Below are 16,391 nucleotides of genomic sequence, written 5' to 3' on the forward strand. Positions count from 1 at the left end.
ATATGATGAAGTATAATCAGTGAGGCGTTTAGACTGGGAGTAATGGAAAGCTGGAACGTAAAAGGAGGAAGCACAGGCTCCAGTGACGGGTTCTTTGGATCCATCTGTGTAAATATGGAGTTGATTTGACCATTTTGAGTTAATAAGATCGAGGCTCTTTTGTTTTTGGTATAAAGGATGGTCATGTTTATTTAATTCCTTGTTCAGTTCTACTGAAACCTTCGGGCGTTGAAAAAGCCAAGGAGGAAAAGCGTATTTATATGATTCTACAGAGTAGTTTATTTTTTCCGCTCTGATTCCAAAAGGTTTATTATTTTTTTGAGTTTTGGATAAATCGAATTGCCAGCACGGTTTTATATTAAGCAAAATTGGATGGTCTTCATGTGTTTCAATCTTTGTTCTGAACTTATCTGTGAGTACTCTTCTTCTCAGGTCGAGGGGCATTTCCCCGAGTTCAGCCTGCAGGGCTTCTAGTGAGGTAAGAGGGAGCCCTCCAACACATATCCTTAATGCTTGATATTGAATTGCATCTAATTTTGCTTTCATTGTTTGGGATGCACTATCATAGGCCTCGCACCCATAATCCATTAGCGATCTTATTATTGCCCTATAAACAATGAGGAGGGATTTGGAGGAGCTTCCAAATGAAGTTCCAGTAAGGCTTCTGAGAATGTTAAGTTTCCTTTTACACCTTGTCACTATATCCTCGATATGGGTATGCCATGTAAGTCGGTGATCAAAAGTGACACCTAAAAACTTTTTAACAGAGTTGAAAGTTAAACTATTTTCTCCTAGTTTTATATCAGGGCAATTATTTTTGGAGGCTTTTGTAAATAATACCAGAGCGGTTTTATGAGAGGAAAGACGAAAGCCCCATTTATTAAACCATTCGTGTAAATTATTAAGATATTCTTGAATATTTTTTGAGGTTACATCTAATTGATTACCAGACATCCAGACTGCTATATCATCTGCATATATAGATGTGGTGACTGGATTGATGATAGGGATGTCCCTCATCATGATATTATACAATATTGGACTAAGAGTACTTCCTTGTGGGAGTCCGTTTTGCATTACATAAATTTTTGATTCACTCTTTCCAATTGTAACTTGGAATGTTCTATTTGAAAGGTAGTTGTAGAGAAAAGTTAGCATTTTACCCTTTATACCACACTGCAGTAATTTGTAAATTAGACCTTTTATCCACAATCTATCGTACGCCTTTTCGACGTCTAAAAATAGAGCCAAAGTATGTTCACCATTATTAATAGTTTTTTGAATAGTGTTTTCCAAATCAACAATACTATCAGTGGTGTTATGGTTTTTTCGGAAGCCGCTGATTATGGGAGGCAAAACATTATGTTTTTCAATGTACCATTCAAGTCTTCCTTTAACCATGCGTTCAAATATTTTGGAAAAGCACGAAGAAAGAGCTATTGGTCTATATGAAGAGACAAGTTTAGGATCTTTCTTTTCCTTAAGAATCGGAACGAGAGTAGAATGTTTCATTTCATGGGGTATATTTCCCGAGTCCCAAATTTTGTTCATTATTTTCAACATTACTTTTTTAGATTTAAGAGGAAGATTTTGATAAACAATATAAGGTATGTTGTCTTTACCTGGGGCTGAATTTTTGCAGGTTTTGAGAACCTTTTCTAGTTCCAAAATTGTAAAAGATTCATTTATTACATGATCTAAACCTTCAGATTGTGCCTGAAGTATCTCCAATTCAAGGTTGGGTAGTAGGTCTTTTGTTGGAAAGGTAGATGATCCTATTTCCTGAAAATGGGTACCTAATAATTCTGATTTGTCTGGATCTTTTGTTATTACCTTATCCTTTTCAATAAGTGCCGACATTCTGTTAGATTTCTTGCTAGTTAAGCCGTTCATCCGTTTGATTGTTGCCCATATTTTGCCTTCGGGGACGAAACGGTTGAGTTTCTTACAGAATAAATCCCAATATTCCTTTTTCGTTTTGCGTAGAATTTTTTGTGCTTCTGCCTTTTTTTCCTTAAAAGAGGCAAGATTTTCTACAGATATATGTCTTGTTAATTTATTTTTAGCTCTATTCCTCGCTTTGATGCTTTTGGTACATTCGGGAGTCCACCAAGGTATAGGGTTATGCTGACTTTTTGTGTTAGAAGGAACTGTCTTAAGAATAATATCTGTAAGACTTTTTATGAAAAAAGTATAAAATTCTTGAGGACTTTCAAAATTTATGAATTCATCCATCAATTCTTCACACTTCTTAGCGAAATCAGCCCATTTTGTATTTTTGAAAGACCACAATTTCATACGACTAGAATCATCTTTTTGAGGAGCGGTGTCTTTAGAGATATCCATAAAAAGCTCTATCGATATAGGAAAATGATCACTGCCAAAGGAATAATTGAGGACCTCCCAGGAGCATCGGTTTGATAAGGCTGGGGAAGTTAAAGTAAGATCCAAATTGGACAATTTTCCAGAGAGAGGATCAAGTCTTGTTCCTGAAAGATCGTTTAATATAACTAAATTGTGTTTATTAATGAAATCTTCTATGATAAGACCGTTATGATCATTTTTTGCACTGCCCCAAAGGCTGTTGTGGGAATTAAAGTCTCCTAGTATGAGAAACCTATCAGTATCACAGGCTATACTCAGTAATTTATTTAAAATATTTTCATTTAATTTTTGACATGGATTGTAAAAGTTGACTATTCCAATATGGGACTCGCCAAAATACACTTTAATATGTTGGATTTCATGTTCTTCATCAAAATGAGGGGTTAAATAGTGGACTGTGTTGTGGATGTAAAATGCACACCCTCCTCTATTTTGATTTATACGGTTCCTGGGTATACATGTATAATTGGGAATGTTAAAAATATGATCTTCCCCAAACCAAGTTTCTTGTATGCAAATAATGTGATAGAATAAATTGTGAGGGTTACTTAGGTATCTTATAAGTTCACTGCCATGGCAGTGTAGGCCCTGTGCGTTCCACTGCAATATTGCTAGGGACGCCATAATAAGAAAAAAACTAGCTACCTCCTTCTGCCTGTGGGGTAGGGGTGGATCCACTTTTAAGCAATCGTCCAGTTACCGATTCGACCAGAGCTAAAATTTCATTCTTTGTTTTTCCTTCCGCAAAAATGAATATAAGATAAGTAATAAAATTTATAATCTGTTCATTGTCTGCTGTTGTTAAAAAATTACTTTTCGTTTGAGGCTCGTATCTATGTTCTTCTTTTCTTGTTTGTTCATAATTAAAATCCATTGGTACTTCTGTTTGTTGTGCCGTCTTTTGGGGAGGGGGTTCTTTTGGACGGACCACTGAAGGGGCGGATTTAGTTTGAGCTACACGGGGATCAATTTGGTGCTTGTTGGTTGAGTCTACATTATGAGGCGTGGTCAAGTTATTTTCTGTTGTTTTTTCTTCATTAGCGAGCATTTTTGCGGCGTTAGCATAAGTTGTGTTCTTAGTTACTTTTATGTGCTGTATTTTCTGTGCCTTTTTTGCCACGGCACAGCCGTTGTATGCTGCAGAATGTCTACCCCCGCAATTGATACACTTCCTATCTTCTTTCTTTTGACATTCCTCAAAGGTATGTGCTTCTCCGCACCTAACACAACGTATCTTTGCTCTGCATTGGGCTATGCCGTGGCCAAAACGTTGACATTTGAAGCATCTTGAAGCACGGGGTACAAAGACCTTAACTGGGAAAATTTGAAAACATAAGTTTACTTGTTGGGGGAGATTTGTTTTATTGAATGTCAAAATTACACTTTTGAGGGGTATCTCTTCGATGGGACCATTTTCATTTTGTTTTGCTTTCTTAGTAATTCTCTTTGCAAAAGAAACTCCTTGGGTCTTTAGCTCCTGCTTGATTTCCTCTTCTGAGATAGCTGTAGAAACCCCATAAATAACACCCTTCACACCGGCTCGCTTTTCTTCTATTTTTACTGGGATGTTGCCAATTTGGGTTATTTGTTGAATAGCGGTCATTTGCTTTTGGTTTTTGCACTTGACAATAATGCTGTGAGGGAGAGAGATAATATTGTCAATTGGATTGGGACAAGTGCTTTTAATTGCTCTTGCTATTTCTATGGGATTTACGTTATTGAAATTCTTGTTTTTTTCTATTGGGCTAATATACAGAGTAAAATTGGCCCTTCTGTTTGTGGATGGGGTGCTATGTATCGTAAAAGTTGTGTTGCTTGTACTATCTGACGAAGATTCCGCCCTGGGCGTGATATTTTCCACGTCCAAGCTTCCTTCACGTCTTCGTTTGCCGCGAAATTTGATTTTAGGTGATCGTGCGTACGTGACAGTCCGGAATTCATCGTCAGTGGTATCTTGCAATGGCGGTCCCGTTTTAGCGTGACCCTCTGCCATGATTGATCCGCCGCTACAGGGCGGGGTTTTTTGAAATTACGTGTTAGCCTATGCGTTAGTGTGTGCGGAATGGAAAACAGTTAAAGGCCAACAAATCCTGCTTACCTTTGCTTTCTCTTTGCAGAAGAAATCCAAATATTGGTCCGAAATTATCCGTAAAATATGCAGCTTGATGAAAAATAGCAATTCTGATAAAGAAAACCAAAACCAAAAGGAAGGAAAGGAAGAGCTCGGCGAGAACCCTTCCTCTTCCGCGCGCTAGCTCGTCGTCTGCCAAAAGAGAGTCAAGCGAGGTTTGAACCACCGACCCTAGCGTTACCAGGCAGATGCGTTATCCAGTCGACCACGATCTTCCGGACTAACTACTAAGTTAGTACTAGTCTGTTGATGACAACGTCAAGCCACGGCTTTTTGTCAAATGTGACAAATTGATTGACCTCACTCAATTTTTTTTTTTAATCTGATTTTTCGTTTAACGTTAAGCCTACTAGGAGTATTTGCTAGTGATAAATTTTGACAAGATTTTTTGGCACATATTACCATCTTCATAACATATGGAACAATATGAAATTAATAAACTTTCCGGCTAATAAAATCTCGTTTAATAAAGTTCACTTTAATTTCGCAAACTGTGAATGAGGACGGGGGGGGAGGGGGAGGAGGCCGGTTGAGCGCGAGCAGCTAGCAGGGGGCAGCTAGTACACCGAGACTCGAGTCTCCGATCACGCTTGAGCTCTGGGTTGACGATCTGTTGAAGTTACGAACAAATTCATTCAACAAAAGAAAAGACAAAATAACTATGAAATATCATCTCAAACTTCACATTGAAATACATGCTCATGCACACACATTGCTAAATATCATATAACACATTTCATCTATTTACCTATCGACAAAACTCGCAGATTTGCAGAAAACAAGGTAGTATCCCAGGCCCAGTGGCATTCAGTGAACTAGCAGAAGACATGTAGCGTGTGTATCACGCGACGTGTACATGTATATATACTTACGGTACCGTACGCTGCCCAATTCTCGCTCACCCTCACAAGCGCGATGCGCACGCTGCTTATTTTGATTATCATTTTAAATTCGTCCCAAATTCCTTATTGTTTTGTATACTCGCATAATTAAGCACCCAAGAGGAGACCAAATACATGAAAAAACAAGGTGTGGAAAAATAAAATTAATCCCGTCATAAATCATCGTGAAATACTGCGTTAAAGTGTAAAGTAACCCGATAACTGTTTGAACTTCGATCAATTGCACCGAAACTGCACCAGATTAAGGTTTTTTTAAATCACTTTAAAAACTCCTAAAAACACGTGAAATTGTTATATTTTTATATGATGAATGAAAATGTGTGAGTCGCAGGTGAAGGAGGTCCTGATATGTCAACATGACAGATTCTAAGGAATGAATATTTGCTGTGTGAATGAATTAGCGAGGGCATACCTTGAGATAGAAGCCTGCCCTAACTCCGCTCACCCTGATTGCATATGATAATCATTATTAGAGTATAGGGCCTATATAAACGGAATCGTCATATTTTTCAAGTAGAAATTTCTTTAGAATCTGATATTTTTGTGTCATTTCCTTTATTTTGAGGGTGCTGAACCAATCCGCTTGTTGCCAGTTTTATACATGCCTCCTTCCGCCGTTGCCATGGCAACGGATTAATATGTTTAAAAAATAACATATTGAGCCTATATGGTATATTCCCTGTCAATATTTAAATGGTCCAATCATCATTCTTAGCCTTCCAAAATAAATTTCTAGATACATGCCTATCAAGTCATCAAAGTATTAGTTGCAAAAGATCCATTGCCATGGTAACGGCTTATCTTTCTCGCAGAAAAATACAATTGTCTTAATGTCTGCAGAGACAGGGCGCCGCTTTTTCCGACGTCGACGCGAGGGCGGCGTCGTAAACATTGAAATCTCAAAACAGGATAAGGTTTTCAAATTCATGAGTTTGTAGTAGGCCTATTGATTTCTATAGCTATCATGAAACTTAGAAAGGAGTCAGTGAAAATCCTATAGTGATCGAGTTCCGGTCATGCGGCCACGGTCAAAGGTAATTTAAGGTCAATGAACTTTGGCCCTGTATACGTTGGGGGCATTTATTGAATTGTCATCATAAATCAACATTATAGTGGGAAAAGATGAATGGTGGAAAATGCCAAAATCTACATTCGATCGACCAACTCATTTAAATTAAATTTCGAACACAACAGAGAGTTCTGCATGTATAAGTTCATTTGAATGCATGGTAATGGTAAGTTGCCATGGTAACACCTGATTACTCTACTAATTCAACTCGTGAATCTATTATGAGATGAATGTAGGAATGTCTGAATTTATTTCAGGTCATAATTCAGTATAGGCCTAGCTAGGGCAGATTATAACTGCATATACGTGAATAATAAAGTAAGTCTTAAAAAAAAAGAGATCGAGTTTCATATAAATTCAGTCATGAACAAAATTCACAACGAGAGCATTATATTCAGAGAAAAAACGAGACATTTTAAGCACTTTTGTAATGATGTTTTAACTTCCAAACCGAGAATGACTTGAAAACAAGACATGAATAATGAAACAAACGGGCAATGCGGGCGCGAAGCGCGAGCTGAATAGTTAAGTTCTAAATGAAATGTATTTGTCGGTCCCCCAACTTTCATTTTCGTCTTGTCTTCTTCCTTTTATTTTCCTTCCTATTATTTTTTTTTTCATTTTATTATTTTCCTATTCCGGCCTCGATTGATATCCCTTCCGTTGTTGTCTTTTTGCCACGCGGCCATTTTGTCTTCTTTATACTCTTACATTTTCCTCTCTCACTTCTCCTTCAATTTTTTTCTCCCCCTCTCTCTTCCGCTTTTCCTTTAGCTGAGGGTGACGGCAAATAAAAGCCCCTCGGTCGTCAACGATTTATCAAGGAGCAGGCAGATAAGCTGACGTTTACAGAAATGTTGAATGATAATCAAAAGAATTTGTCAATTATTTCAACTGTTCACCAGAGGTATATTAATTGTAATCATTGCCCGGGCCCAAAGTTTTTTGGAAAAGGTTTTACAAAAATTATCTTGCTCTATAACGATTCGTAGGGTCATCAATGCTAAAAATGAGACTTCGATGTATATCAATTTCAACTCTTATTAAAGACTGCATACCGACGTACAAACAACAGATAGGGATAGTTTTGTTTTGTTCGGGCTGAAGCCCCTCCCTGGTTCCGCGGCCCCTGCAAGTCTAAAAGGCTATATATAGATCGATCGTTATGCTGTTTTTATGTGGCCTATTCATATTTTGATGATTATGATTACTTACTCTGAGTATGAAATTTAGGGATAATTTAATTGGAATTAAACAAGGATTTGATATACAGGTGACATCAAATAGATGTGCAATAGGCCTTTGTGATAGCTTATGAGCCTAATGATACGTATATATCATGTTATATGCCCATTATCTGTAGGCCTATTTGATTCATATAAATAAAATAAAGAATTTAAATGAATGTAAGAAAAAGTTTCCCGCTAATAGGCCTATAGAAGCCAACTCGGTCAGTAGTTTCCTGATTAATTTGAATAGATGAAACTTTGTCATATTTCTGGATATTTCCTTTTATTTAAATTTAAATTGACCAATATATTTTGAACAAATCGAATTTTCGAGAGTGTCTTTTTCTCTCTCCGATTATCTACATTGACGGGAGTTCGAATGTGAACTTAAACCAGCGAGTTGATTAAATATTTATTGTTGTTTTTCCAGATGAGCTTTTTTTAATGTAAGTCAGTATTAGGGAAATCCCCCCCCCAAAAAAAATATATATATTTATTTATTATCGGACTTAAGTGTTCAAGGTTTATTCACATAAACATTTCACATTTTCAAAAAAATCAACAATTCAATACAAACAATAATATTGTACAATAAAAGTTTTCATAGATAAGCAAAATATCGTAAAAATATATAATACAACAATATAAAAAAGTACTAAATGTATTCTTGTAATTGGTTCTAAAATAATGACAAAGAAAGAAAATGAGAGTTGTGGATATGAGGGAGATAAACGTAAAAGCAAAGCTTATTGGTTGAAGGCTCTAAATTGAGAATATGCAGTGAGAGTCCCATAAAATATCAATACCACAAGAAAAAGTAGGGAAATAATTATAAAAAAAGAGTAAACGAAAAGTAAACAAAAAAGGGGGATACACGAATACATACTTGTAAATAATGAGTCAATAGACAGTGTAAAAGCAACAAAGTGGAATTAGAACCTGAAGGAGAATGCAAATAATAATTATTTCTAATAGTAAAATATAATAATGGAAATCAATGGTAAATAGCATCAGGGGGCAATGAACGGAAGGGACGAAATGGGGAGGGGGGGACTCAAGTTGATTTCTTTGAATGGTGAATGTGCTAAAAGAGCTTTATAGCGTTTTATTTATAAGATGTAAATTATCAATAATGATATTTAAGTTAACTTGACTATATTCTATTATATATATTGTTCTTTAAAGCTTTTTGTTTATGCTGACTCTTTTTATCCGCTTCCGATTTCATGTAAGAACTGGACAGGGTCAAATGGTCTTTATTCACTACAATAATTTATTTGATCCTGTCAGTCCAGTGGGTGCTCAATCTATACTCTGATATAGCCTACAATTATGTTCCACTGAATTTCATATACTTTTCATTTCCGAAATAAATAGATAGATAATAATTATACATTCATAAAATTCATGACGGTTAGAATCATATTCATATAATTAGACAATTTGTAATCGGTGAAAATATTGTCGGGAAAGGTTTTTTAAAAATATATTTTATAAAAAAATACGGAATATAGTTTGAAGGATAAAAAAAATGATATAGGCGTAGATCAGTAACAAAAGCAACAAAAACCCTAAAAATAATTGCACTTGATGAAAGGAACATTTTTTATAGTGTATTGTACTATAAAACTTGTCAACAATACATTCAATCACAACAAATTTACACACTTTTTCACTCAGAAGTGCAAGTAAAAAAGGTAGAAAAAAGAATAAGTCAGGCCTTATATACATGTATGAATGCGCGCGCTAAGTGAGCGGGGTTAGGGCAGTGGTGAGCGGCAATGGGGCAGGCGCAAGGGGTGACAAGAACGGCGAATTACACAGCGGTGCTTGGAAGACATATAATTATTATCATATGAAACGATTTTCCAGTATTTTTTCTTTCAGATGACATATATAAGTAAGGGTATCGTAGCTAACTGAATGAAACGAAAAGGAAAATACGTAAACTGAGCGACGATTGGGCAGCGTACGGTACGGTACGGTGAGCTGAGTTGAATTCTCAATTCATCGAATGATATGATCGGTGACCTCATGTAGTCTGTAATACAGACCTCAAATGGTCCTCAAAGGGGAGATCCTCTAGCAAAGTTGAGCAAACTTGCATGAAATGGGAAAAAGGGACCTAATTAGATTTTTATCACCTTTATAAAATTTCATGTTATGATATGTAAAAAGTTTTACTTACAATGCTATCACATTATGATCTCAATTTCTTCACAACATTCAAAGATGTATGTTTATGTAGACTATAAAATCAAGGTGACCATATCAGCTCAACCAGGGGTGTGACATTTGTCCCTCGGAAAGGAGCAGTAAAAGCCCACATGTACGTCCCCGCCCGGCCACATGTCATGAATAGGTAATTTCCACAGTTGAATCACCATCACGAAGATGACTGGGCGAATTTAACTCACCCACTCCCCCCCCCAAAAAAAAAATAATAAATAATAATAATAATGATAAATAGATAAGTAAATAAAATGAAAATAAATAAATAGATATATAAATAAATGAATGAACAAATAAATTGATAAATGAATAAATAAATAAATAAATAAATAAATAGAATATAAAAATTAAAAACAATTACAATAATGATAAATATTTATAAAATTGAAGTAACAATATTCAGGAAAGGGAATTGTGTGGGTTTTTTTATAGATATTTAATTATTGAAGATGAAAAGGTAAGATGGCATCGGCTGAAACGGTTATGCACTCAATCTGAAATCATTTTTTTTTGTCGGGGACAGACTTTATTATATGGCACCGGACTGGCAATATTTTTTTTACCACATCCCTGCCGCTTCCCTTACTTTGATCGTTTGTCCAATCAAAATAAAGGAATATTTTTTCTGTTCATCAATCCTCATCCCAAACATTGAATTGGCAGAGTGGCGACACCGTTTTTTTTTGTTTTGTTTTTTGTTTTTTTTTTAATTAGAGGGAAAAATTTAACTGTCATCATAGGGCAAAGGAGGACCGTAGAGAAAATGTAAGTACCGCAAAACCAATAAGTTTCTACAGTTTTCCAAGTCTCGACTTGGTATAATTATGTCCAACAAATTCAATGCACCGACATATACCAAGTCGAGACTTGGTATATGTCCAACAAATTCAATGCACCGACAGCTCCACCCTTAGTGCCGCCATTATAGTGCGTGACGAAAGAGAGAAAATTATAAAAGTATATAATGAACATATCTGTAAAAAAATCACAATTCAAATATTCACAAAGAATAACGATTGAAAAACACAAATCTTTGTTTTTATGGCCACTATCGCGATTATGATACTCGACTAGTATTATTAACCATAGGGCCTATTACCCATTTCCCTTTACTAAACATTAATTTTGTGTGAAACGGGCTTAATGAAATTCATATTTTGGACAAGTTGAGCATCTAAAGTGACAATATAAATTGCTAAAATTGGTAGGATAAAACTGAACGGCCAAATAATGAATCTTTTTAATTCATGTTTTTATTAATAAATTATCAACATACAAATTCTTAGCGACTACATGATCTGGAATTAAAGTTTTTTGTGGTTCAATCTTGTGCAAGCCTGTTGCATAATTTCTTTAACGCAAGTTGTTTTTATGGTGACTTGCAGGGGCGGCGATCCTGTGAGCCGTGGGGCACATTTGGCCCCACTTTTTGAGCATTGAAAAAGTGTTTTTAGTCAAGCAAGGAAAATGCCCCCTCACTGTACCGTGCCCCTATCACCTGAGGAGGATCCGTTTTAAGGTGCAAGCAAGTGCCTCCTTCCCTTCTTGTATAAGTGCCCTATCTGGTATATCAGTCCCCCTTTTTACCCAAGAAAAGTGCCCCCACACGAACGTGTTCTGCGCTTCTTTGACCTGAGAAGGACTCATTTTACGAGTTAACGATCGAGAGTGCCCCTTCAATATTCCCATTGGTTAATGTTACTAAACTTGTAAGGATGATCCTAGGATCCATAAGATTCGCGAGTCATGTGAGTGGGGTATAGCAGAGGCGTAAAGATTTGCCCCCTCCCCCAAAAAAATGAATACCAAAGAGAATAGGAAAGAGAGAAGGATAAAAAAAGATATCATTTATTAGTTGTCAAAATTTATCACAAAATTTGATTTCTCCATAAACATGTCAAAATTTTTGCTCGTGCGCTTCGCTTGCTCGCAGTTTTTGTGTCCTTATAACCCTCTCAAAATTTTGACCCATGATTACGCCACTGTGACTGTAGATTTTTTTTTGTTAATTAAGTATTTTTTCTTTGTTTTAAGGTAGTGCCCTTATTGAAAGAAAATGCTTCCTTTTTCTCTGTGCCCCCCCCCCCCCCCACTTTCAACTTCGGTCCGCAACCCCTAGCCCTGGAGACTTGCCGAATAAACTCAATCAATCAAATTTACAAGGAGCTTTGAAAAACAAATTGCACACATTATAATTACCAAGATGTGTGATGGCGCTCTTCATCAATGATCCACTAATCATCACCTCCATTGCATGGCTGGTTTTTAAATCTGCCTCAGAAGGCTCATTCACCTAAAATGAATTAGTTGGTGATGATTAATTTCAGTCAGGTCCAACCGCGTACACAGGATTTCATATTGGAGGTGGCATAAATACACGCGAAGCGTGCCAACACTTACAGAGAGCGCGAAGCGCCCTCCCTGTGGGCCTGGTGGCTGCAGGGAGGGGGGGGGGGTTCCCCTCCGCTTTTGGTGTTTCTTAAATTAAAACGAAAAGGAGCCGCCTCTCTTGTCTCGAGTACCTATATCAGCTCCAGTTCAGTTGACTATATTGTGATTTTGAACCTTGTTTTCAAAAGTGATTGTCAAGTACGCACAAAAAAAGGAATTGAATGGAGGAAAATAAAATAATAACACCGGTAACACCGGAAGAAGCGCGGAAGCTAAAGCGTTTTGTCATTTCTTGCCATGAAAAGCGTCCAGAGAAAGGCGTATTCTCAAAATACTTCCCTTGGAAAGATCAGATTTGATTACAAACAATTTAGCGACAGTGCATATCTTTAACTCACAAAACAAAGGAGAAGAACTGTAAATGCCGGGGAGGAAAATACTCATCACCGCGCAGAGCAATGAAACTCTGAAATTTCAAATGTTCAAAGGGCGGACGTTTCATCAAATGCAGATATCTCTAATACCCCATTGGCTCTCATTCAATTGATTTTCTAAGAATATTGAACTTCATTACAAGGTAAATAGAGCCCACAAAGTTTAAACTTCTGTGATTTATTGAAACTATATATAAAACAAAGAAATGCCTTATTTCTTTGACTTATCCTGAAGCGCTTCATTTTGAATTATGAAGAAACTTAAGTGTCATTCAAAATTTCAAACTGAGGGCGCAAAACAGGGCAGGAGATGAATGTGCAGGGAAATGACATGAAGTTTAATAAAATTTGATAAAACATATTGTACTTTTTTTATTTAATACGACATGAATTTTATACCTTCCTCTTAACTTAGGAACCTGTTTGCAGTTTGCTCCAACATTATGGTTGTTTAATAATGAGCTGAAAAGTGGGAGAAGTTCCCGGAGAAGTTGACTTTGTGGAGGTGACGACAGAAATTGATATAAAGATTTGACCCGTCCGGAGCCGACCCGACCAGAATTAAGTTGCGCGATCAATTAAAAAAAAAGAAAGATAATTTGATATACTTCGGCCTAATAATTCAATCCCCTATGTATATCCGGTATGTATACATTTGAATATTAACTGGCAAGAAACACATGCAGCTGAGGTGGAAAAACAGGGTTAGAGAAAGGGTGGGGAAAACAATTATGGAGAACTTCATTATTGTCATTTAACCGCGCGCAGCGCGGAAGCAAAATTCATATAGAGCAAGAGTGAAGGAGATTCCCTTCTGAGAAAAAAAAGAATAATAAGAAAAAAAAAACAAAGCTACCTTTCTTCCCCTCCCTTTTCCTTTTCCCCAGGCTCTCCTCTTCCCTTCTTTTTTTTGTTCTTTTTGGGGACTTTTTTTTTTGGGGGGGGGGGGCGACTGCCCCTACAGCCCCCCCCCCCCGGCTACGCGCCTGGTCAGGTCCTCATAATTATCACGGGGGGGGGGGACAAGAATCCACCAATGATTTTTTTTTTAATAGTGAAAAAAGGAAGAGAAAAAGAGTGAGAATGGAAGACAAAGTATAAGTAGGATAAATTAATGAGCTAAACAAAGCAAAATTAGAGATGTTGGATTAAGACATTCTTAAAATTATAAATTAAGAACTAATAAAGGCACTGGCGTGCAGAGGGGAGGGTTCAGGGAGCCAAGTGTTCTCCCGACCCCCCACCACTGATTAAAAACAGTTAACGACCAAGAAAGAAAGGAGAAAAGAAAGGTAATGAAAAGTTAAAAATATGCATATTATCTGGATATGATTGTAAAAATTTATCACAAAAGTAGAAATTTGTATTAGAACGTCATGAAGAGAATACTGATATAGTTAAACTTTCGAGCGCATAGCGCGACTTGAAAAATTTCCTCTGGAGCAACTCACGAATATTGTGAGGATCGAGAAATCAGGGAAGAAAAAGTTTCTATTTGGAATGACCTGAATTTATCCTTTTCCAATAATTTAATTTCCCGCTTCTTATTTCAGTCACCTTTCTCCCCCCCCTTCTCGACCCCGCTCCTTTTTTGTGTGTGTGCCACCATAGGCCTACAATATTGGGGACGTATACGTGCAAGTCCCAGTTCCCAGCACTTCAAGATAGCAGGAAAGTAATATTAGCCCGGGTTGTGAAACGTCATGCATGCGCCCAAAGTTCAATTTATTCATTTAAAAAAATAAATAGGGCCTAAATGGATGTGCAAATGATGTTAGAATCACTGGGAATCACCCCTGACCCATGTACAGTACTCAGTAGCCAAATATTTCTGGGGATATTATTAGACCTACTCATGGAATATTCTTCATATGGTGACATTATTTCTCGAATATCATTTTAACTATTTCACTATACAGGCAGCAGTGAGATTCGGCGATAAAATCAATTCAAATTAATCTCCCGTCAGCCCCGATCCGGCCGGCCCGGCCCGGCCCGGCGCCCCGCCCCACCCCACCCCCATTACATTGGCGGCGGAAGCCAAAAATTTTAGGAGGGGACAACCCAAAAAATATTTGACAAGCCCCCCCCCCAAAAAAAAAGGTCATCAACTTCAAATTTAGGGGGGACTGTCCCCCCCTCCTCAAATTTAGGGGGGACACGTCCCCCCTGCTTCCGCCGCCTATGCCCCCCCCCCCCGTCTTTGAAATCGATACATAAAGCGCGATCGGAAGATATTCAAGCAAATGGCGGAGGAGACTCCCTGAGCAGACGACAAGCATGGGTACGAAAAATGGACGATTTGATACGAAGAAAACGACGACAAATAAAAAATATCGACCAAGGAAGGAAAATGGAGGTACTAAGGAACCATCAAGCATGAAATGGATGTTTTCATCATGGAATATGGCCATGGTTTTATTAGGTAAGTAGCCGCAATAAAAGCAAGGGGTTTCCAATGGACGGCTGTGCCGAAGCTGTCGGGCTGAAGGTCCAGTCCAGATCCAACCGTCTAACTAAACGGTTGCTGCAGCGCGAATTGGCACAAATACGGTTACACTTCATATCCAGTGGCGAATACTGTCTGAGTATCAACATCAATATCATAAGGACTTCATAACATTGAGAGATACACGATCTCTACATGATATAGGCCTAGAGACTAGTAATATTACTGATAACCTCGCAATGTTACGGTATGCCATTAATATCCAGAATATTACGCCTACTTGAAGTCTTGATCTATCATCTATCTAGATTCTAGGCGGTAGGCCTGACCTAGCCTCGGTCTAGATATTGATCAGGGTCCAGGGAAAAACTTTGAAAAAATGGAGGCTCTCCAAAATACTGAATAATGGGATTTAAATGGCGTAACTTAGGGCAGGCTAGCCCAACATTTAGTAGGGCTAGGCTATTACAATGGCTTTATCTCTAAATGTGCATAGCCAGAGGAGCATTTCATCAAAATTTTCATCCGACAAGTTGTCAGATCTGATAACTTTTATTGATTTTGATTGGCTGAGGAGCATTGTTATGATGTTAGGTCTAAAGCTAAGGCCACTGCTGCACACCTTACAACGGTTCGCGATCCGATTTTGGAACAAATCGCATTTTGCTCATTTTTTCTGAAAATGTGAATGGAACATATCATTTTATTTAACCTAAAATTGAAAGAATAACCATTTTGTAAGATCGTAAGCCTTTATTTTGGAGTAAAGGCCAAATCAGTTTCAAATCGCACGACTGCTATGATGTCATTACGAATTGATATTAAATTAGCTTTTATTTTAAGAAGGATGATAGTATAGTCAAAGATTTGAACATAGGTATTTGTACGATGATTTCAAACATTACACAGTAAGAGATTCCTAGTCTCAATATTAGCATCAAATTCTACTACGTTTTATTCCAAAATTGAGTCGCAGAACAATCGTAAGGTGTATGGTCGCCTTAAGAATCCTAAATAGTAACTGTCAGATAAAAGTTAAAACAGATGTTTTATCCGACAAGTCCTTTCATGAAATGCTCCCCTGCCTGGTCTATATTTTCGGAAATAAAAGTTTAACACATGGAAAAAGATGAACAAAGTCAAAGGTAGGCTAAACAAGATTTACACAT

General features: G+C 37.2%; 2 protein-coding genes across 6 annotated transcripts in view; one reads left to right on the forward strand and one right to left on the reverse strand.

The window, feature by feature from the left end:
• Positions 1-5,348, reverse strand: part of LOC121425947 (ATP-citrate synthase-like) — a 71,356-nt gene extending 66,008 nt beyond the window's left edge. For 4 of the 5 annotated variants that reach the window (XM_041622073.1, XM_041622071.1, XM_041622072.1 and 1 more), the window contains exon 1: positions 5,265-5,344. The gene's annotated coding sequence lies outside the window, so the exon portion shown is untranslated. Of the gene's footprint in view, positions 1-5,264 lie in introns of all 5 variants that reach the window. The other variant, XM_041622070.1, reaches the window with a different exon arrangement.
• A 5,049-nt stretch (positions 5,349-10,397) lies between these two features.
• Positions 10,398-16,391, forward strand: part of LOC121425974 (probable C-mannosyltransferase DPY19L1) — a 37,167-nt gene continuing 31,173 nt past the window's right edge. Inside the window, exons 1-2 of the mRNA XM_041622104.1 lie at positions 10,398-10,405; positions 14,996-15,198. Coding sequence (XP_041478038.1) covers positions 10,398-10,405; positions 14,996-15,198 — 211 coding nt within the window. The remainder of the gene's footprint in view (positions 10,406-14,995; positions 15,199-16,391) is intronic.

Source organism: Lytechinus variegatus, chromosome 13, assembly GCF_018143015.1.
Source record: "Lytechinus variegatus isolate NC3 chromosome 13, Lvar_3.0, whole genome shotgun sequence".
Classification (NCBI taxonomy): domain Eukaryota; kingdom Metazoa; phylum Echinodermata; class Echinoidea; order Temnopleuroida; family Toxopneustidae; genus Lytechinus; species Lytechinus variegatus.